Below are 24,037 nucleotides of genomic sequence, written 5' to 3'. Positions count from 1 at the left end.
CCGAAAAACAGGAGAAGGTCATCATTTTTGAGTTCCTTCGATTTGCTTTCAATTTCTTTACTCCCCCACTGAGGTCATCTTTGAAGACTAGCTCTGTTTACGGTGGGTACTGAATCTTAATTTATCATCGCCATTCTCCTTGAAGAAGACTTCAGAGTTCAGAGCAAACGGCAAGACAAATGTTTGCCTTGGTGATCTTTGATCATTTCATCCTTGGCAATGACCATCGAAGAGAAAGGAGTCTGTTCATAAGTAATAGTTGCACAAAGGGAAGGTGTAGTAAAACAAAATGGATTTTAAGAACTCATTAGTTGTGTTACAGAGTAAATAATTGGAAAATCTTTGGATTAATGTTGATGCTCAAATCATGAACAGATTTAAGCTTTAGAACTCAAATCTTCTACCCGAAAGACCGGACTAATGGAACCTGAGCTTTGAGGTGGAATGGAGGAATATGATGTTTATTATATTCTGAAGGTTTCTTTGAAAGCAAAACTTGAAAGTTTAATTATAATCGCCCTTAAAAAGGCCATGGCTGTTTATATCCTCCCTTCCCACCACCAATGCCTCCAAAGAATACTCATTTTCATTATATTTTTGAAAGCTTATTTCAGTTTATTTTTTTTTAAGTTAGTATTTGTTATCAAAGTGAAAAATACATACTTGATTCAGGAAGACATACAGGAAAAAGTCAGCATTACCTATAATCTCACCACCACCCAAAGGTAACCCCTACTACTATTTTGGTGTATTTTCTTCTGAATTCACATGCACACCATGGGCATTGTTGGGTTGGGCTACACCTAAGACAGTGAACCTAATGAGTCCTGATTCTACTGCTTACAAAATGTGTAACATTGGGCAGTTTCTTAACCCTGCGAAGCCAAGGTTTCCCTCACCATAAAATGGAAAAAAAGACGAACAATTCCTAACTCGTAAGGTGATGTGAAATTAAATAAAGATATGCATAAATAAGGCTTACCACAATGTCTGACACACAGCCAGTTGTCAACAAATGAGAGCCATTATTAGTTTGTAACTCTTGTCATTTCAAAAACGGATTAACTCAATAAGCCAGCCTGTAGCTTTGAAAAACTACCAGTACTCTTCCGTTTCATCACTATCTTAGTGGGGATCGCATATATCTGCGCTCTTCTACACACTCAGCTTCCTGAACCTGCAATTAGAGTCATTGTTAATAATAATGTTTATACATATTGCAGTCTTGTGCCAGCACCTTACACACACTGGCTCATTTATAGCTCACGATACCACCGCAGGTAACTGTCATTATCCCCAGTTACAGACGAGAGAATCCAGGTTGGCAAAGAAGAGTCGAGAACCAAACTCAGGCTTCCGTCTTCCCTTTGGGCTGCTCACCCTCACACAGCCCAGTCTCAAATCCCAGCACATCCTTCTGGAAGTACTGGGATGAGTCTGAAAGCAGCTTCCTGGCCAGGCTCCAGCTGGTTCCTAAGAGAGCAATAACTTTCTGCTAGGCAAGGAAGGCACCCGGTCCCAGGCAGGAAAAAGCTAAAGGAGCTTAGTACCACCAAACCAGTATTACGAGAAATGTTAAAGGAACACGAAGAAGGAGAAGAAGGAGAAATTATTAAAAATATGAAGAATAAAATGGCAATGACTACATATCCATCAACAATTACTTTAAAGGTAAATGGATTAAATGTGCCAATCAAAAGATATAGAATGGCTAAATAGATAAGAAAGCAAGACCCTTACATATGTTGAATACAAAAAAAAATCCTTCAGATTAAAAGACACACATAGACGGGGTAGGAGGATGGAAAAAGATATTTCATAAAAATGAAAAAAGAAAAGGCTGGGGTAGCAATACTTATACCAGACAAAATAGACTTTAAAACAAAAGCTGTAACAGGAGACAAAGAAGGACCCAGTAATTTTACTTCTGGGTATTTATCCAAAGAAACCCAAAACTAATTCGAAAAGACATGTGCATCCCTGTGTTCATTGCAGTATTATTTACAATAGCCAGGATAGAGAAGCAAGCTAAGTGTACGTCAGTAAATGAATGGATAAAGAAGATGTAGAACCTTTGTACAATGGAATATTACTCAGCTATAAAAAAAACAAAACCCAATGAAATCTGGACATCTGCATAACATCGATGGACCTAGAGAGTATTATGATAAGTGAAATAAGTCAGACAGAGAAAAATAAATACCATATGATTTCACTTATATGTGGAATCTAAAACAGAAAAGAAAACAAATACAACCGAACAAACTCAAATACAGAGAATAAACTGATGGTGTCCAGATAGAAGGGAGGTTGGGAGATGGGTGAAAAAGGGGATGGGATTAAGAAGTACAAATTGGTAGTTACAAAATAGTCATGGGGATGTAAAGTACAGCATAGGGAATATAGTCAATAATATTACAATAACTGTGGGGTGTCAAATGGGTACTAGATTTACCAGGGTGATCACTTTGTAGTTACATAAATGTCTCATCACTATGTTGTACACCTGAAACTAAATAATATTGTATGCCAAGTGCAACTGAAAAATATAGATTATTAAAAAGGAAAAAAAAAAAGGAGACACCCTGGACCAGAAGTCAGGAAACCTGAGTCCCTAGAAGTTCCTACATCCTTATCATTGCATTTTCTTTGCCTTTGGAGTAAGTATAATTATTATATATCTTACCTTCCTCCTGGGGAATGAAGTGATAGAGAAAAGTGACGATTTTAATAATGTGATGGAAATTTTAAATAGTAATAATGTTACCTCTCTACCACCATGGCTCTTTTTAATGATATTCTTTATGATTCTGGTCATTCAACATTTTTTGTTTGTTGGTTTGTTTGTTTATCTGCTTGATGCATTAACAACTCTTTCTTGATCTCACTAATGCCCTTCCTTACTTTCTAACCAGCCCAGCCAGGAAGCATCTATGTCTTGTCAGATCTTGCCAGCCACCTTGGTTCCCTGAGTCTTGCCCATAGTCTCTCGGTTGTAATCCCAGCTACCTCTTGTAAAAACTGGACGTAATGGCAGGGTTAGTTACCTTTCGTGCCTGGTCCCCCCAGGCATGCATTTATAAATGGGTTAAACTTTCCACTTCTTGGGATGGTATTAGGTGTGTCCTTTGTATGGCACCATTTGTAAACAGCATGACTTTTGTAAACAATATGGTTAAGGCGGCTCCTGGGACTCGAGAAGAATTCGGTGTTTTCCTTTGTGAGACAGTTGTTTGGAGCTTTATCTGGTTCTTTGCTTTTCCCAGCTAGGACTTTGTCCAGCTGATCAAGAGCAGAGGTGGTCCTGATTAGATCTAAGGTTGGGGTTGCTTTTCTGGAAGGATTTCCTAGAGCTGGAGAACATAAGGCAATCGGGAAGAGGGATCTGATCCTTGAGGTCAATTTGGAAGAATTGGGGAAGGACTTACTAGCCATTCTGTGTTTCCTTAATGTGGTTCGCTGACTTGCAAAGACATGGTTTGATATATCATCATAAGACAGAGCAAGTCAAGGTGAAGCACTCAAGTGAATGGTAATTACTTGTGAAAAGAAGGGTCAAAGTGGTTGAACTTAATGATGCAGAGAGTGATCATGGGAAGAGAATTTATAAACCGAGGGAGAGAGGTTGGGCAGAGATGAGGGACTTCAAGTGAGCTATAAAGACGATGATTAAAAACCGATGCTTGTCAGAAGACATCCATCAGAGTGAGAAACAGCACAAAGGGTATTTTTTCAAGAGTTCCGAAATTCAACAATCTGCCTATGTTTTGTTTTCTGTATAGTTATTTACCTGAATATAGGTGAATGTAGGTGTGATTTTTATGGAAACTGAGTAGAAAGTACAAACTTGGGTTGTCAGGTTTAGCAAATAAAAAACCCCATGCAATATTTGATACATACTTTAGAAGTATTCAGTTTTCAGCTAAAATGCTAATGTAACTGGGTCTCCTATATGTTATCTGGCAACCTAGGCACAAACCTGCGTCAGGAAGGGCACCAGCCCTGGTAGATGAATCCCTGCAATACTCTCCAGCTTTACTTAATTCTCTGTAGCGTCCATGAAGTTCTTTCTGGGGGACACAGTGCTCACTATTGTAAAGCCAGCTGTCAGGGCTGAGGTGTGGGCCAGGCCTTGGATGGGCAGTGGCTGCAATGGATTAAATATTTCTAAGTTCCTCCTGGTCGAGTGTCAGTTCTCGGGGGTAAGTCAACATGAAGACCTCTGTGGGTCGGAACAAGTTCTTTTGGCCCAGGGAACAGGGCAGGGGTAAGATGGAGCAAGAGCTTGCATACCTGGTACTGACCAGAGAGAGACAAGGACGTGGATCTGTAACACTCTGGAATTATGACCTTGAAGAGAAACATGGAGAAAACATCAAATCATATGCAGTTGACAGGAATACATGTTAATGGAATTAAGGTCAGGTAGGTTCCCGTGCAGGCGAGCCTTTTGCTCCTGCCGTATGTAGGGTGGATATTAGCCAGCAGGCACAAAAACAGTCTCGCAGCCTGCTTTTCTAAGTTTGGTGACATCTCTACTGCCTGTTCTTAGAGGGGCTTCGGTCGGCCGCTTTCCGGCAGGGTGTGCAGCAGTACTCTGGGAAGAAACCTGGCTTTATTGTCAGGCCCAGTTACAGAATCTCCCATGAACTGGGGGACCCGCAACCTCTGTGAAGTCCCTCAGCCGCAGCACGCCTTGGAGGTGTAAGGGAACGGGCTCCCCTGCGTTCTCACAGCTCAGCAGGCAAGGACAGAAGTGCCTGTCAAAACCTTTCTAACACACTTATCTTAAAAATCCCTCATTCCACAGATGAAAAAAAAATTTCTCGCTTCCATTTTGGTAACTACAGCACCTTCTGCTGCAGATCGAGATGGTGACATTTCGAATGTCTGCTGCAGCTGCCTCTCCCGCTGCAGAGTGCGGACTCTGATAAGTGCCCTTCAGACGTTGGCACACAGCCGCTAGAGTGTAGGTCACAGTTGTCATCACTCGATAGTCTATATCAAAATATTTTAAAGTAAATTTCAGACACTATGGAGAATGCATAGGGACTCTCCAGGCAAAGGGACAGACATCAGCAAAGCTCATGAGTGAATTCATAGGTAACCTTTTCCTAGTGGGTGTGAGCGAAGCCTATATAAATAGACCTTGAGGGACTTTGATGTCAGAAATTCTTTCTCATTAAGGTCCATGGGAGTGGCGTGGGACCTTCATTGGTACAATGGGAATAATAATATTGTCATTAGTGTCAAGGTGGTAATGGTTGCTTTCCTAGTGCCTAAACCAATACCTGGGTCATATAGTAGGCGTTCAGTAAGGAGCTGCAGGAATGAATGCATTTGGAAGTGTCCTGGTTTCTAATCGTTTGTTCAACAAATATTCATGGGGCACCTGTATGTGCCCAGGCACAGTGCTAGGCTCTGGGAATAAAATAGTAAACAAGGCCACGTAACCTTACCCTAAAAGAGTTTGTTGTCTAGAAGGGTAAGCAGACAAGTGAATGGGCAGTGAGGATGCTACCGAAGCCGGGAGGGCCTCAGTCACATTCCAGGGGAGGCTCGGGGTGGGATCTCTAGGGAAGGTGATGGATAAGCGGAGTCCAGAGAGGGTAGCAGGGATTAGTCAGGTGAAGGTGCTTAAAGTATGTGTGTATGGTGGAAGGGGGGGATAATCTCAGTTTTGATGTATTCGGGGTCCCGAGGCAAGAAAAAATCTATCTTGTTCTCACAGTTCTACACAGATAATTTAGTTCAGGATATCTCCCAGAGATGCTTAAAGACGATTAGACATTGCAGTTAAGTTTTAAATTTTCTTATAGACAAGTACATAAAAATCTCTCATATATTCCAACTGTGAGAGATGGAAATGGAAGCAGATGTTGCCGCCAAGTCTGGAGAATGGGAGATGGAAGGAGTTGCCCTCTCGCGCGCGGGCTCTCTCTCTCTCTCTCTCTCTCTCTCCCTCCCTCCTTCCCTCTGTCTCTTCCTCTTCCTTTCTCCCTCCCTCTCTTTGGGTTTTCTGGTTTGTGTCAATATCCCTGATGCTATATCCAGGAACGTAGGCTTTTTTTTTGTATTGGGTTTCCAATGCTTGCAGCTGATCTCACTGAACCTGTCAAAAGCCTCAAGTAATAAGTGCAACCTTTTTGCTTCCACTGAGTATTTTTAATTTGTATTCTTGATAAGAGTTCATTTGACTGGGCTCCATATTGTATGCAGTTGTTGCCAGGGTGAGTGGTGGACATAGGATGAGAGATTGAACAAGTTCTTTCATGGTTTTCTGGCTCTTTTAGTGTTGATTCTCTGGTGTGGGCATTAGATTCAGATGAAGGAACATTTGCAGAGTAAAGCATGTCACTTAGGAAGAGTGACCAATGAGGAGGAGCTGGCCTTTAAATTCTTCAGCTCTCCTGAGACTGACTTGGACATCACTTTCATTGGGCTCAGGCCACTAGTAGTAAATTGGGTTTGTTTTAGATTTTCTTTCATCGAGCATGGATATTTGAAGGTTCTGGTTCTAGGTTAATTAACTTCCACCCAAACCCCTGCCATGACTAGACCACACCCTCAAGTCAAGTGTTTACCAGCAAAATATCTTAAGACTCATACGTTCACTTACCCATTTATTCATATGTTTACTTAAAGAAGACTTACTGAATCCCTACCATAAGCACAGTACTATAAAAAAATAAGAAATAGGAAGACAATGGGAACTCTATGTTTAGTAAATTTTTAATAGCTTACAGCAGGGTTGCTCAACCTCAGCACTGTTGCTACTGACCTTTTAGACTAGGTAATCTTTTGTTGCAGGGGCCCGTCCTGTGCTTTGTAGGGTGCATTGCTGACCTCTACCCACTAGATGCTAGTAGCACCGCTCCTCGCTATCAAAAATATCTCCAGACCTTGCCAAATGTCCCTTGGGAATCAAAATAGTTAATGACCGAAAATAACTGGCTTACGATATCAGGCGTCATCCTAGACACGTCATATACGTTTTCCCATTTAATTCCACCTGCCCAAGAAGCCCTTAAGGAATACAGCTTGAATATGAGAGTAGGAAATGTTAAATGACCTACCCAGAGTCCTGAGGGTGATAATTATGGGATTTGGACTTTAAATCTAGGTCTTACTTATTCTACCGCATCCCCAGACAGCCGTTCAGCACAGTGCTAACCCCAAAGGGATTTAAGGTCTAGCCGGAGAGATGTGATGTGAGCCAAGTAAGTGACATTTGTGTTGACGGAGAATATAGGTGATGTGAGCACTCCGAAGAGAGAGGCAGGAGTGGGCCGGGGAGGTCAGCGAACATGTCCTGCGGAGATCAGAATGCTCTTTGACTATTTCTAGGTAAACACTTGGACTGGGACAGTGAGTTTGTGTTGAGGAGCAGCAGGAGATAAAATGTGTACAGGTAGCTTTGGGTAGCATTTAAGAACAAGGGCTGGTTCTAGATGGAATATGAGTTCCAGCAACTCTACTAATTAATTGTATGACCATGAGCTAATTAGGTAATCTTTTGGCCCAGTTTTGTTGCCTGTAAAATAGGTTGGTAATAATAATATACATTCTTAAGATCGTGATCAGGATCTAATGAGTTAATATGTGAAGGGCTTAGAACAAGACCTCGCACCCAGTCAGTGCTGGATAAATGCTTGCTATGTAGTACTCGATTCTGTCGGACTTCAAATAGAGGTTAGAATCTGTACTGTAAGGAATGGAAGCTTTTCAATCAAGGTCTGCAGAGATGGTCCACAGGTACTGCTATTCCCCTTCCTTTGTTCACAGCAAGATCACAAATTGGTATATTTGGGTCCCAAACCAGTCTCTGGTCTCATGAACTGTTCCCAGCGTACCAGTATCAAATGGTTCAACCCCTCTGTGGGAGCTTCGGGATTGAAGCATCAAAGACATCTTTCCAACAGGGAAGAAGAGGCAGCCTGGCATCTGTTCAGACATTCACTCATCCATCCATTCAATCAGAGTTTACTGAATACTTTTTTTTTTTTTTATTCTGGGCATGTTTTTATTAACTACATCTGGAACACCAATAAGTCACCAGTCTGCCCATGTGTCGGCTGAAAGGTTATTGGCTGGAATTATCACTGTTTGGTTTTAAGACAATTCAAAGTTATTTCTGTGGCTTAGGTTAAGATCCTGAGGTTTCTTCCTGTGCTTTGCTTTGTGCCACTTTGTATTTATGGAGATCGGCTAGGCCCTGGATGTGGTTGGGGTTCTTCTCCTGGGAATTTCCTCTTTCTTCCTCTCTCCAGCTTTTTATAGCCTCATAAGGTTTAGATCTGTTAACAAACACTTGGATAATTATGCCCCTCTCTGTTTATAGACTCAAGATAAATTGTCCTAATGGGAAAATATCTGTCCTTGGGGATAATTTGCATCAAGGCTTTTAATTTTTTGTTTGTGTGTGGTTCGTTTGCCTTTCTAAAAATCATTTTGATGTCTGTTTTACTCATGAATCATCTACTGTTAATACACAACAGCACTCAATAAACCCTTTACAAATCTTTTCTTGATCTGAGAGTAGTTGACATTGGGGAAATATGTGACCCATCCATATACTTTCTCATGGATGCCGTATTAAAGGAAATAGTTGGATTTTAAGACTCTTAGGGAACAGCCGATAAAAGGCCCATAGAAATGACCGACCATAGCCTTGACCACTAGCACGCTGGGAAAACTCAATTCAGCTCAGTTTGTCTCAAAGCACCACAGTAATAATGCATTCAACAGGCATGGAAGACCTATGTGCAAGGTTAGGGTATAGGTGAATGGCCAAGTGTTTCTAATAAATAAAATACAGGTGAACCTTGATTGGATTCTTCACCTTTGTGGGAGAGAGCAATGCATGTTTATAGTCTGGAGGAAAAGTCAGTCCTTCTGCTGTGCTAGGAAAACTCGCATTCCCTGGGCAAAGTAAACCTATGGAAGGCATGGCACAATCTTTTTGTGCCAATAAACAAATGCTCCTTTTTGCAGTGTTTCTTCCCTCCCAAGAGCTAAAAATACTTAATGATGAGAGGCAGTGGTATAACGGTTAAGCACATGGTTTTGAGTCAGACCAAATGGGTTTGAATTGGGACTCCAACATTTACTAGCTATATTACTTAACCTCATTGTGACTCAGGTTCTTTGCATTAGAATAAGGCTGATCATTTTTCCTAATTCACAGGACTACTGACAAAAAAAAAAAAAGAGAGAGAGAAGTAATCTACATAAAGTAGTTAGCACAGTGCCCAACATAATTACGGTAAGAGCTTACTAGTTCGTAACTATGATTATCATCGTCAATTAATATTTGTGTGCCCATTAAACAAAAAGCAATGCTGCCTATACATAGAAACTATATAGAGGAGAAAATCTATAAAATATACTTATCATTTCTTCAATGTCTGAAGTTGGACATATTCTTAGAGATACTCATCTGAACAAAGGTCCAATGAGATGTAGGCATATGTTTGTGGGCAGCCTGACATTCTCATGGCACCTTATTTGTGAATTAGGGAACATGGACACTCAGGATCTTTGCTCCCACATTCAATGGAGACATGAGGAACACTATAGCCCTAGAAAGGAGTGAAAGGTATTCTCTAACCTGGCTTCTGCCTAAACGTGCAAGACTGTCACTTAGGATGGAGTCAGATGGGTGAAGATTTCACTCACAGCGGTGTCAATGTCGAGTTGGTTATTACATCAAACAAGTCTTTTTTATGTCTGACCTAATGTTTAATCTTGCTTTTGAGCCTCTTACCTTTTCTGTCTTCTGTAGAGATGAAGAACAGCTGGTCGGCATCCTCTGTAATAACCCCTCGTGTAGGAGACTGTTACGTTTGCCTTTAGACACTTTTTCACTCTAGACTAAACAACTCCAAACCCTTTAACCTTCCCTCCTAGGTTCTATTTTCTGTCTCTTTAATCATTTAGGGTCTCCTTTGGAACCTTTCCAGTGTCTCTATATCTTCCGTAAAATAAGGGGCCTCAGACTGGACAAAACGCCCTAATAAGAGTCTGTCTGCTGCCAAGTTCTTCATTATGGGAAGGAGGGAAACGGGGACAGGCCCTGCCCTTTCATGTCAAACTCCACCCATGTGAATTCACCCCAGTATCACGTAACCTATTTTTTATCAGTACAGCATGCAACTTCATATTAACTGCATGGTCTGCTGTTATCCTCACGTCTTTGTTAGTTTTTCTTGAATCTAGATATTAATCCTATTTGTGCCTGTCATTTTGATCATCACCCCTCAGGGTACTGCTTTTGTAATCAGCCGTCATGCTGCACTCTATCTAAACTGTTTTTAATGAACCGTTTCCTTCATGTGTTGAATCCACTTTGGGTTCTCCTAACATATCAACAGTTCTCACTCAAATTAATATTATCTGTAGACTCTGGGTGTGCAAATAAGTATTATTTAAACCAGACCCACTATAAAATTGGAGGACACATTTTAAGCACCCCTTTGTTTACCGAGCCATTGATCTTTTTTCCAGTCAGCAGTGAAACCGGCTGAGGGAAAAGACCGACCAGATTATATCTTTCTGGCTCCCTGATGAGAATGTCATATGCATTCAAAGCTTTCCTGAAATTAAGATCTTATACAGATGTGGTTAAGTTTTAATTCCCAGCACATACACACCCTAAACTAAGCTTAGGCAACAAAGTTGGTGGGGGAAGGGGTAATACTTATTTGCATTATACTTAAAGTCATAGATTTACTTTAAACAGCACTGGTTTGTACATCATAAATAACATACCAGATTGAAGGAGCAGAGAAAGTTAGAAATAAAGTATTAAGAAACTGTTGGCAGAGAAAGCAATAAGAAAAGAAGAAAAGGAGCACTTCTGAAATTATTCGAAATTTATCCAATTCGAACTTACTCTCATAAAACTTATCAGATGCCTCATAAAAGTATGTTAATGAATCCACCAGGATTACCATCTCATGGCAGAAGAGAGGGAAAAGGGAAGCGGGGAAAAGCTAACATTCACTGAGACCCGGGCAAAATTTGTAAGGCAGACACTTTTTGTTGGAGAGTCCTGATATACTTGGCTTTTTCTGAAATCATCATCCTAACTCGCTTTGCCCAGGAATTGCAGTGTTTTGAGGACTGGCTTGCAAAGCTTGTTTTCACGGGTCACACGTCGTGTTCTCCTAAGCCCCACAGGTCAGTGCTGGTTGCAGTACCCACACCTCCTTGAGATACCCTTTAGTCTGGGGTTTTGTTTCCTTCCAGTACTTCTAAAGGGGGAATGTCCCCACCTGGCATTCCTGCCTGTTTCCCCTTTTGCTCTTGAGTCAACCTGAGTGAAGCAACTGGGGGTGATTCCAGGACCAGTGATTATGATGATTATTTACCTTGTGCTCTGTGGGCTGTTCCTGAGAGAGGTCAGGTGTCCAGGCTGGTCTTGACATGGGTTGGCCCTTCCCAAGCTCTATTACCCATTCCAGCGGCAGTAATGGTACTGGGAACTGAAGCCTTCTTTTGCCTGCTCCTTCATAATGAATTGCTCTGAATTCCACCAGATCTGTCCTTTGTAAAGCTCATTTACTTTCAGAGGCTGCTGGATGCCCAGGAGGAGAACCATAGCTTAGAGAGGCATAGGGGTGAGGGCTCGGGGGACGACAAGGCAAGCTTCTGGTATGAACCAGGGAATAGGATGAGTGTGTGTGCATGTGTGCAGGTCCTAGGAGGCACAGGGCTTCAGTGTGTGCCGAGATGTGTGCCATTCAATCACAGGAGGTCTTTCCACTCTAGTTCCCCCTGAGAGCTCCAACCTGGATCCCTCTCGAAGCCAGGTGAAAATGTGTTTTGAGCATAAGTCCCATAATGGTTTGAGGTTTGGCACAGCAATACTTTTACTTTTCAACAAGTGTTAAAGAAGAAAAATGGAATGAAATACAGTTGAAGTTTTGAAAAGCAACCACTTCATGCAATGAAATGTGGGGTGATTCCTCCTCTCTCTCTCTCTCTCTGCCTGCTCCCCACCCTAGCTTTAAGAAAAGCAAACACTCTTTTCCTGTCTTATTTCTATTCCCATTAATTTAAGACAGGAAGCCCTCAGTGGGTGTGATGTAAACAATTCAGCCTCGTGGGTCGGGCTTCCTCATCAGTTTGCAGCTGGAGCGATGGCTGCACGGCCCAGGCCCATTCATGCCTCTCCGGGGGATGACTTGTTGACTGAACCCCCAGAAGACGGGAGGGGCCGCAGGAGCGGGAGAAGGTATAAAGGAAATGCTTAAGTTGTGCAGTCACCGGCGATTGTAATTCAGCAGTGGTAAAATCTGGTTACTCCAGCAGAAAGAATCTGAGTGGAGATTTCTGGAAAGTTTCTTGACCTTGCTCGGTGCGATGGCTGTGATTCTAGTTTGGGCCCCCACCCCCCAGTAAGAACCCATGCTGCTGCTGATTATGAAACGGAGCGGTTATGAAATGAATGATGTTGGGGAGGTGGAGCTCCTTGTGGCGGGAGGGAGGACTTGGGACCGGGCGAGGGTATCCGCGTAGGGCGTTTTCTCTTTCGAACCTGCTCCCAGTTACCGCTGGAAGCTCCCGAGCACTTGATGTAAACAAAGCGTCTGCATCGGCAACCCCAGACGCCCCGATTCCCCGCCCGGGGCGGGTTCCTTCTCCCCGCGAGGGGAGGGACCGGGAAAGCGGGTCTGGAATGCCGTGGAGTTTTGACAAGCGAGCAGGGGAGTGACGAGCTGAGCTGGGATTCCGTTCCCGTCTTTGCATAACCTCCCCTCCGGGGGCTGCGGGCGGGCGGGGGAGCGCGCCCGCGGGCATGTAGCGGACGGCGCGGAGCGTCCGCGAGCTCCGCAGGCACCGCGCTCCCGAAGGCCGGGCTGCGGGCGCCCCGCGGGGCGGCGTCCCGGGCGCGGAGCTCGCGCCGCGCGCCAGCAGGTGATTAGCGCCGGGATCGCCCCGGGCGCGCGCGGCCCCGCCCCGCCCGGCTCGCGAGGATCACCCCGGCCAGCTGCTCCCCGCCGAGGCTCCGCCGGAGGCCGGGGCGCTCCGGAGCACCCCCCGAAGGTGACTTCAAGACTGAAGGTAGGGCTCGGCTTCACGAACAGAAACCTCGGGCTTCCGCACCCCATCCGGGCTGCGGCGCAGATCGGGGATTTGGAGTCGCAGCCTCCGAGAAAGGGCCGCGCAAGACCCATCTGGCGGGTCACTTGGCTGTCTTGTTTTGGGCTTGGATTTGCGGGCTTAGCGATGGTGCGTGCTCCTTGGGAGGGGTGGCCGACCTGGAACGGGTTTGCCAAGTACGAGACGGAAGGAGGCGCCCTGAGCGTGTGCGATGCGTGGGGGCGGGGGAGCCCCGGGGAGGGGGACACAAGGGGCAAGTCGGGAGCGGCCAAGGCCCCTGTTCTTTAAGACACTTAAAGGGAATGTGGGGTGCGGGGCGTGGTTCCAGCAACCCTGCGCGGGTTACGGTTACGCTAGCCTTGTCCGGGGCTCCTCGCTCTTGGCTAGCAGGAGACCCAATCTAGGGTAGAGCAAAGCTGCGTCTTCTACCAGCTGGAACAGTTTATGACCCCTCACGAGGACATGCGCTCCTGTGGGGCCCCACGGATCTTTACTCCAAACCACTAAACTGTTCGCTTGGACAACTCCCCCAGCACTGATTCAGAAAAGGTTTTGTTTATAGTATCCACACATCCGAGATTTTAAAGATGAACGATGTTTCTGAAAGAGAATGACATTTTCTTTTCTACCGTGTTGCTACTCTCTAATAGGCAGTTTATAAATACTAGAGTGAGATTAAGTCAATTATGTCTCGTGAGACGGGGTAAGGAGGGGACGACAGCTGTCATCCCAGGAACCATTTCTGGGAGAAAATTTCTATGACTGTAAACAGTAAACACTTCTCATAAAAAGGTCAGTTTGAGTTTGAAATAAGAGGATGGCATTAGCTCTGTAAATAATATAGAAGTATCTTTACATACACATAGAATAGTACTTTCAGACTTTGCACTTCTGAGTTCACTTTGCAGATGAATTGAAAAGTAAGGTGCAAGGGGATGGTCCTACCCCCTGAAGGTTACTCTGGCCATAAAACATTAACCTGTAATGCACTGTGGCTCTTTTTCTTTTGAAAGGGTGCAGGACCCACCCACAGTTAATTGCCTTCAGGATTTCTTCTTATCAAGCCCACTGCCCCTGGGGTGTATCCTTCAGGACACACGGGTAGGTAGGGTGGGCCTTGGGAGAGGAGGTCTGTGTCAGGGTCTAAAGGAAAGAAAAGAGTCCTCAGAATAGGCTACACATAGAAGAAACAAAAAATGTAACAAAGTGACTGGGAAGCCCAGGTGGACTCAGGATTTCAGGCTTGCTCTGACTCTTTCAGCCTTGAACTCTGATCCTGCCCTGCTGGGCGTAATTGAGGACATATAGTCAACCTCTCCCTAATCTAGAGTGATAGGAAGACAGCATCAAGAGCAGCAAAGTTTCCCCAAACTGCCTTTCTGCTCACCTCCTCACACCTTAAATTGCGGACAGCACACCTGCACGGAACTTCTTTTGATCCTCTGCTGCTGATCGACCTCTGTACATGCAGGCAGGTCACACTTAGGAACTCTTTCCTTGAAGGGAAATAGTGACCCCATCCCAGCCTGTTTCCTGGGACACCGAGTTCTTTTCTCACCTGTTCTGCCCTGTGCTCAGTCCCGCCTTCTTTTAAGTTTAATTGATTTTCGATTACAGTCGACATACAATATTATCTTAGTTTCAGGTTCACAACATGGTGATTAGACATTTAGATGCCTCACAAAGCGATCATGATCAACAGGATAAGTCTAGCACCCATCTGGCACCGTACACCGTTATTATGATGTTATTGACTTTGTTCCCTATGCCGTATTGTATATTTCCCCCGTTTTTACAACTTGGCAATTTGTATAACTTAATCCCTTTCGCCCTTTCGCTTGTCCCCCACCACCTCCCATCTGGTGACGACCAGTTCTTTTTATCTACGAATTGATTTGTTAGTTTTATTTTGCTTTTTAGATTCTACATATAAGTGAAATCATATGGCATCTGTCCTCCTCTGATTTATTTCATTCAGCATAATACCCTCTAGGTCCATTCACGCCGTCACTAATCAGCCCTGCCTTCCTCAGCGCCTCGACTGTTTCCCCAGAGGTTTCACCAAGTACCTTTGCTGGCTTCCAGGAGGGGATTCTCCAAGACACACTGCTCGGGAACTTCTGGAATCTGATTCATAGCCTGAGCTTCCCTTCCTTTTTTTTTTTTCATCAAAACTATACGTATACAGCGCATAATTTAGAAAGCCAAATACTTCCACAAGGCGTATAACTAGAAACAGCAGTCACTGGCCTCGCCAGCCTCAGCAGCTATGCCCCACAGACGACCATTTTCAGATCTTTGTATGTCTTTCTAAACAGCAAGTGCATACTGTCCCCCTGGTTCTTTGCATTCACCAAGCCCTCTGGCCTCCTGCCATGTCCGGATTTGCTGCTCTGGGGCCTGCTGCACGGCCATCATCCTGGACTCTCCTCCCATCATCACAATGGAGATTCAGTTTGCCTCTTTCTCCTGCGGCATCCCATCTCTAGACTCTACATCTTCCTCTGTTTCTTTCTCTATTTGCTCTCTCTCTCTCTCTCTCTCTCTCTCTCTCTCCCCCCCCCCCTCTCCCTGGTAAAACATCTTCTAGAAGTTCCTGAGAAAGAGTACGTGGGAGATACGTTTTTTGAGGTCTACCAAGTTTGATAGTTTGATGAGGTATGAACTCTACTTTTCCCCCAGAATTCGGAAAGCACTGCTCTTCCAAGTTCAGTGTTGCTGTTGAGAGGTCTGATGTCATTCTAATTCCTGATGCTTTGAATATGATTATTTCCCCATCTGAAAGTTTTTAGGATTCCTTGTCCTTTGTAATGTCTTTTTTCTCTGTAATGAAATCTCTCTGTAATATACCTTGTTATGAGTCATTTTTCATCCATTTCGCATGGCTGTCAGTGGACCTTCTCAGTCTGGAAACTCATGTCCTTCAGTTCTGAACAGTTTTCTGGAATTAAAAAAAAAAAATTCTGGAACACCTATTAAGTTAGAAGGGGGTCCCTCATGGATAGAACCTCTAATTTTCTTACTTTTATATTTTCTATCTCCATTTGTTTTTTTTGTTTTTTTTTTTTTTAATTCTACTCTCTGGGAAATTTCTTCATTTTATCTTCCAACCCATATATTGAATTTTCATGTCTACTATCACATTTCTAATTTCCAAGAGCTCTTTAAAAATCTCCGAAATGTTCTTTTTATAACCTCCTGTTCTCGTTTTGCGGATGAAAAGCTTTTCAACTCTGCACGGATCTGTGACAGCTTTTCTGAAGCATTCCTCTACTCCCTGCATGGCTTCCTTTCCCCTGATCTCTTCTTAGCTTTTGTTTTGTTTTGTTTTTTAAATCGTGCATGTTAAAAGGCTTTCCTCAAACGTCTGATGACTTGAACCTATCACTGAAAAGCTAAGAGGAAGGTCTGCATGCGTGGATGGGGCCCCTACCGTGGGCTTGTTCCTCTTGACCAAGAACAACACCCAGAACAGTGTTTCAGAATCCGGAACAATGCCTGGCACCCAGTGAGCTTTACATACACATCAGCTGGGTCACCGAGTGCACGGTCTTGTGAGGGCCCAGGTAATAGTGATTATTAAAAGCTCCTCAGGTGATTGAAATGTGCAGCTGGCCCTGAGCACCTCTGCTGTAGGAGTAACCTGCTGAAAGGTTTTACCGGAGGACTCTCACCTGTTGGTGGAAGGTCTTTCAGAGGAAGAGAGATCCTCCCACACTGAGGGGACCCTGTGGCATTCTGTGAACCCGATGCCGCGGGAAGGAGACCAGGAGTCTGCATCCGGTATGGAGACTTTCTCTTATTCCCGTTTTAAAGCCACACGCTCGTCCTTCAGCTATGCGCGGTGTCTCTGATTCAGCAAACAAGTTATAGGATGCCGGCAGCCTCTCAGGAGCTGGGACTGAGGTTGGAGGGAATGTACGGGTTCTGACAGCTTCAGGCACAGAATTAGCCAGTCTTCCTGCTTTTAGGGGCCCCTGTCCCCTCAGTGCCTGGTTCCCCCAGTTCCAGAGGCTCTCTGGAGCTCTGTGACGTGAACCCCAGCCTGCTCTCAGGCTTCCCGCACTGCTGTGCTAGGTTTCAGCCTTTTCTCATCTGCTAAGTCAGTTACCGCCGGGTGGACCACTTTCCAGCTTCCACAGTGTCATTGCAGTCATTGTTTCGTCTGTCACCTTTATCTTGGAGGGTTGAGCGAACCCTTCTCCCCACACTGAAAAAAAAAAAAAAGTCCTTTACTCTCATTTCAGGCCATCGTGGTTGTTGGCAACTGAGTTGCCTTGCTCGATGCCCCCAGCTCCGCCTCAGAACCCTCCTCTCAGCTCTTGCTTCTGTTTTCATACCCCTGCAAGTGCCCGTTTGGGACAGAAATGCAAACAGATCATGTCGTACTGTCACCTCAGCAGTATTCATTACAACTGTCTCAAGCCATGAGCAGAGTGGCTAGTGGGCATTTATACTAAGTATATTAGCGTCTTTTCCATCTGCTCATTAACTGTGTTTCTTTGTATGTGTGGGGTATCGGGCAGAGGCACTTCTGACTGTGTTTGATGCTGAAGCTTATTAGAATTCTATCTGTGAGAATAACTATACAGCATGTTAACTTCGTTGAACTGTATTCCTCGTTCATTTGCTTCTTTGGTCCTCACCAGAAACCCATCAGGTGCTTTGGTGGTCACGTGGACCCAGAAGCATCCATTCTCTGAGATGATTAGCCCCTCCGGTCAGTCGTGGTACCTCCATTCCACACCCCAGAGGAAAGTGTAGGAAAGCGTATGGGAGCCAAGCCTGGGCAATGAGGTATGAAAGTCTCTTATGAAGCTTCTAGGGAAGGTTTGCTCGTTACTGAGAAAAAGACATAAAGAATAAATGACCCAGTTGCCCCCTTGGGCCATGCTGTCCAGAACTGCCCTAGGCATCTTGCCTCCAGCCCTAGGATAAAGCCAGCACGCAGGAGAGAACAGATCCCAGGGAGTCCCTGAGAAGCGCGGTTCAAGCCCCACCCTTCCTATGCACTCCCCATCACGCGAAATGATTAACTTCCTCCCTGTTCGAACATTTTTGAATAAGGATTTGCTACCAAACTAATACAGGTAGATATTTATTTAATGCATCGTATCCAAAAGGAGTTAAGGCAGACCATGGGCTCACCTTACCGGGGATCCGAGTTGCCTGATTGCAAGTAGGATTCCTCTCTACCCTGCCTATTTTCCAGGCAGATGAAAGTAATTCCCTCTTCCAACTTCAAAGGAAAGAATAACTATGGAGACATTTAGCGGGGAGAAGAGGATTCTTTGCTTTGAGAGAACATCCCAGGGCTGTCAGAGAAGTGAAGACTGTTCTTCAAATGACAAGGCAATGAAGTAACCGCATGCGTTCCAGCCTGTGAACAAACCAGCACCGGTTTTCACTCACTGCCTTCGCCGCCTTCGTTGCGGAGCCCGGCCAGTCTGCCCGCACACGCACCCTTGGTGTCGTTCCTTCGTTGTCCGTCCTTTGTCTTTGCGCATCCCATTCTTGGGGAAGATTTGAAGATGAACTGAACTCTGGAAGTGCTCAGCGGTGTCAAGGAGACCAGTATGCAGGAGAAAGTAGACTCTCTATTCCTGTTTTCCCCGGTCTGACTCACACGGCAATGACACACGCTCTTTGTTTTTGTGAATGGAAGGCCCTCCTGGTCTCTTCCATTCCCAATAAAATGTTAGCCTACAGGGAAGCCCTCGATTGCACTAAGCATTATACCCTCATTCTCTCGTTTGTAGCTGTATCTCTTACTAAACCAAGACTGTAAGGATGGGGATGTCATATTGTAACGTAGCTAAGATCTGCTAAGCACTTACTGCTTGCCAAGTATGTTACCAGCTTTACAAGTGTCAGCTTATCTCATCCTCAACAATCTTATGAAGAACGTGCTATTCCCATTCGTTAGTGGAGATCACTTGAGGTACTCAGTGTTTAGGGAAATTGCTCAAGGTTGTCCTTTCCAGAGGTGGAGCAAAGATTTAAATGCTGGCACTCTGGTTCTGGAACCCATTCTGTGTTACATAATGTGTATGTTCTATAATTCATCATTATAGCCTGACCACTCTTACGCCGTCTGTAGTATACAGTAGGGATTCAGATATTACTGTGAATGAATAAACACAAGGATTTTTCGTGTTACAGACTCATTAATTTTAATGGCAGCGTATTTCCCAACAGAGTCAAAAGACCATAATTTGTGTAACTATTTTCTGAGGATTGGACATTAAAGTAATATGGGCTAGAATAGCTGAGGCTGGGACTGTCCGGAAAACGTCAGATATATAGTCCCTCATTGGGAGGGGACCATGAAACGTCTTTAAACCCTCCTCTTCTTCTCTCTGAGCCATCCTTAGGCGCCATCCTCAGCCTGTTCTAGGCTCCCGTGGCCATCAGCGGAACTCTGCACACAAGTAGATGGCGTTATAGAGGCTTTACTACTTTTGGGACTTTTGCCAAGGGTCCCTGTTAAAGGTTAAGCATTCGCTGGCAAGAAATTACCGTGTGAAATGTGGATCCCTGAACTGTCGCCTGCCAAGTGCCGTTTTCCAGGTGGTTTCTCATGACATGTCTCTTTGCACTTTTGAATCCAGAGATGATATATCTGACTCTTTCATTTGTTATGTAAGACTTTTGGCTGACCCCTGAGATTTCTTGTTTTAATTGCCAACTGATAGAAAATATAAATGGAAAAATGTGTTAGTGTGCAAATTTTGGAGTTTGTTTTATCTTTGGAAATTGGGCTGGTTGGGATAGAGGATTAAGGAAAACTGTTATGAGACAGTTTTGTCTGGCTAGCGAGTTTCCCTCTCAGGACCGATGTAAACAAACACACCATGCCTCAGACAACATGAGCATTATGAAGAAGTTATTTACAGTTAAAGAAGTTTCTGCTTTTATAAGTTATATCTGGGATATGCTGGAAGACCTTAATATTTAAATTTCGATTAATCCTATGGTGAAACCCTTCAGTGGAACAAATAATCTTTTTGGAAAAGTCAAAGACATACTTGTCCCAAATGCGTCTCAAACGTATACGTGTATGTATATAATTTATAAGTGTGTGCGTATGCTTTCTCCTTCCTCCTCCTACTCCTCCAGCCCCGATTCATTCTCTTCCTTCTCTGTACCAAGAGACTTACCTCTATGAACTACAATATGTGGCCTCCCTTTGTCCTGTTTCTGGTTGTGTTCAGCCAATGGGAGGCACGGGCAGAGCAGAAGGCAGAAGAGTGTTGGGGTATTTATCTCCCTCACCTCCATCCCCTCAGCCTTGCTAAGGTCCTGTTGGTGGCTGGTGTCTTCTGAGCTCTTGGTGGGCAGCTGACTTTCATGGCTCCAGCTCACACGGCTTCTTTCCCTTGCCCTTCAGACCTAAAGGAAGTCATAGCTTCCCAGCTGCTGCTAGCCCCCAGCTGCATCATCTTGCCCACACCTCTCTAAATAGTCCCTGTAAAACTCTCTTCAGCTCATCCCTTTTGAGTCTGCTTTGTTTCCTGCTGGGACCTTGGATGATACAGTATGTGTCTGTCTCTTTCTCATGTAAAAGCCTGGTTGTCATGTCTGGCTCTAAAATGCCAGTTACATTTGCTTTAGTGCATCCGAAGTAGAATTGTGTCTTGTCCTGTCTGAGAGTTGTCACCTTATTCTTGTGTCCGTTCTGTCTTTTCTGTTAGGTTACGAGTCCTGGAAACCAGGGGTGTGGATTATTCTGTCCCCTCCCTGTAGGCTTACCTCAGATAAATTGCAGGTTCGGTTCCAGATCATGTCAGTAAAGCGAATACTGCAATAAAGTGAGTCACACAAATTTTGGGGTTTCCCAGTGCATATAAAAGTTAAGTGTACACTGTACTGTAGTCTATTAGGTGTGCAATAGCAATATATCTTTTAAAAAACAATCTACATACCTTAACTTTTTAATTAAAAAATACTTCTTGCTAAAAAAATGCTAACAGTCATCTGAGCCTTCAGCAAGTTGTAATCTTTTTGCTGGTGGAGGGTCTTACCTTCGGTTTGTAAAAAATGCAGCATCGGTAACGTTCAGTGAAACGAGGCATGCCTGGACAGTTTTGTAGACAGAGGTCACAACAATTGGTGCAACGCTTGAGGTAAAATAATAGCATACATACAGGAACGCATGTATGTGTGCGGTGTATATGTGGGTCTAATATAGCTGTGACTTGATTTTTTAAAAATAACCTGTATCTGTATCCTTAGGAGCATTGGTTCACTCATTTATGCAGTAAACAATTGCCAAGTGTCAGTTATAGGCAACACATTATGCTAGGTTTCACATCAATATTTTTTCAGAGTTCACAAAGGGGTTTCATAAAGAACTGAAACAATAGAATTTTCAAGCTAGAAGGAATCTTGAAGTTGAAGTGTATCTAATCTGGGTTCACCATTTTAAGGGGATGCTTAGGCAGAGAGGTTCAGTGCTCGGTCCCGGAACACAGGAGTAGGTAGGTGGTATGGATGATGCCAGAGCTTGGTGCCCTGACTCTCCGCCTCGGGGTCTCTCCATCTCTCCCGCCTGTCACACCGTTGGGTCATTTCGTAGGTGCTTTCTGGTAAAACTAATCTCCAGAAAGTCTGCCTCTCTGCTGCCCTTATTGCTTCCCTCTGTGTTGCAAATGCAAACCAGATAGTCCTGCTCTGAGCTCATAAAAGGGCCTAATAGGTTGCAGACGGTGGATTCTAACCCAGGCTCCGACATTCGCCCCACGCTGGGGGAGATATCTGGACCAACCCACAGCCACTCCTGGACATTTTCCTTCGCCAGCTTTAAACTTTGGAGCAGTGGTTTATGCATGTGTATGAGGTGTTGGGGTTGTGTTGGATAAATTAGTTATCTAAGTTTTGCAGTTATTGGAGCCAGAGTCTCAGGCCCATCTGCAGAAGCGTGATCTCCCACATCAGGCCAGGGCTGCTTGCAGAGTGTCCCTGGGGGGTATTTTCTGAGGATCACAGCTCCTGTGACCATGGCCCCACATGAGTCCGTTTAGCCCTGGGACCAGAGGATAAGGTGTTTCCTGCAAAATAAAAACCTTTGGCTCCACGAAGTCACAGCTTAATGTTGGTTTAAGATGGACCAGAAACAGCCTTTTCTTAAACGGAGGAGAAGCAGATGGGTCTAGGTCTGCATTTGATGAGGCAGATGTCAGTAACTCGTGTTCCTTCCTCCAGCCTTACATTCTTTGACATATGCAAGTCAGCTGGGGGCTGCGGGAGCTGATAAATTGTTACCGCTCACCTGTAAGACATAGGTTCAGGAAGACTGGGGAAAGGGCAGAGAGGGTATTATCTTTATTGAGTGCCTGCTGTTTGTCCGACTTTGTGCCAGGGGCTTTAACTAAAGGATCGCACACTCGGCTACATGTTGTATCCATTTTGCACATCTGAAAATTGAGGCACAGAGGAGTAGCAACCTACCCGTAGTTCCATAGCCTGTGTAAGGGGATATATCACGTTCTCAGTGCTGTCTGAGTCCACAGATAAACCTTGCCGGTGAAGTAGTGACCTTCCAAACCCAGTCGGCCTGCATTCTTGCTATAAATGACTCTGGGGAAAGTTAGTTAGCTTCTCTGCCTTGGTTTTCTCAGTAAAATGGGGTAAGCTGCGACCCTCCTTCACAGGTTGGTTGGTCAGGACTGAAATATCACACATAAAGTGTTAATCACAGTGCCAGGCACTTAAGCCCTTAATGAGGCTTAGCTCCTGGGCCCCTTAGAGTGGGGTTTGCTGCCTCTCCTTTCCGGATGTGCCTTGTCAGCTGGGAACCTGCCTGAGTTCCTCAGTCATAAAACAAGGCTTGGGTAAAAGGTCAGCTTTCTTTATGGGGAAAAACCCGAGGAGAATGAGGCAAATTTCCGTCTTTCGTGTCACGACTCTCAAACTTCCATGAGTGCTGGTCTGCGTGTTACTTGAGGACATAACCCTCTCGAGTCCACCTACAGGTGAGAACCTGGACTGGGTCGGCTGCCGCCTTGGAGCCCGCTTTTCCGAGTGCAGCCACATGCCCGCGGCCCTCCGACAGTTCCTGCCCTTTGGGTTTTCCTCTTTCCTGACTCACTTGTCCTTGTTGTAAAGAGAAACTATTGTTTTCATTTACATTCTACACAATACTCTCTGACTACTGCTTCTCTTCTGGTCACCAAATGTGCGTGTGGCAACGTGGGGTGGGAGGAGGAGAGGTGTCCCCAATGAAACAATTCTGGGACACCCCGGGGGCCGCCAGTTCAATCTCAGGTCAGACACTATCTACCCGGAAAGAGCGTCAGATCCCACAGGTTAAGGGCTCAGTCCCCCAAGACTGCCCCACCCCCCACAGACACTTGAGATGCCAATCAAAAAGCCAGGTTGTCACCTGTGCCTCTGACCAGCTGGCTCTACATAGGAGGTTCCCATGATCCTTTCTGTTAATTAGGTTGGGTCACTTTGCTAGAGACACTCACAGAACTCAGGAAAACAGTTTATTTGCTCATCTTATTGGTTTGTTATGAAAGGACGCAACTCAGGAACCATCAGAGGGCAGATGCCTGTGGTGAGGTAGGGGTGAAGGGGCGCAGCATCTCCATGCGTTCGCTAATCCAGAACCTCTCGAACCCCATCCTTCTCGGGTTTTATGGAGGCTTCGTCACCTAGGCATGATGATTAAGCCGTTGGCCCTTGGTGGTTAGACTCAATCTCCAGCCCCTCTCCCTTCCCTGGAGGTGGAGGGTAGGATCGAAAGTTCCGACCTCTGATCATGCCTGGGTCACATGGCAACCAGCCCCCATCCTTAAGGACTTTCCCAAAGTCGCCACATTCTCATAAACTCAGATGTGATTAAAAGGGGCTTGTTATGAGTGACCAAAAAAAAAAAAAAAATACCCATTTCACCTTTATAAGGAAACATGCCCTATGGTTTTTA

General features: G+C 44.8%; 1 protein-coding gene across 6 annotated transcripts in view; it reads left to right on the top strand.

Annotated features, from left to right (window-relative positions):
- Positions 1-24,037, top strand: part of PDZD2 (PDZ domain containing 2) — a 311,190-nt gene that overhangs the window by 130,739 nt on the left and 156,414 nt on the right. The window contains exon 1 of one of the 6 annotated variants that reach the window (XM_016138286.2): positions 5,957-12,238. The exons of 4 other annotated variants lie outside the window; for them this stretch is intronic. In XM_016138286.2, coding sequence (XP_015993772.2) covers positions 12,144-12,238 — 95 coding nt within the window. In that variant the 5' untranslated portion in view covers positions 5,957-12,143. Of the gene's footprint in view, positions 1-5,956; positions 12,239-12,943; positions 13,069-24,037 lie in introns of those variants that run through there. One more of the 6 variants, XM_016138288.2, reaches the window with a different exon arrangement.

Source organism: Rousettus aegyptiacus, unplaced genomic scaffold (genome assembly GCF_014176215.1).
Source record: "Rousettus aegyptiacus isolate mRouAeg1 unplaced genomic scaffold, mRouAeg1.p scaffold_m13_p_8, whole genome shotgun sequence".
Classification (NCBI taxonomy): Eukaryota; Metazoa; Chordata; class Mammalia; order Chiroptera; family Pteropodidae; genus Rousettus; species Rousettus aegyptiacus.
This window is presented reverse-complemented; position numbering and strand designations above follow the sequence as displayed.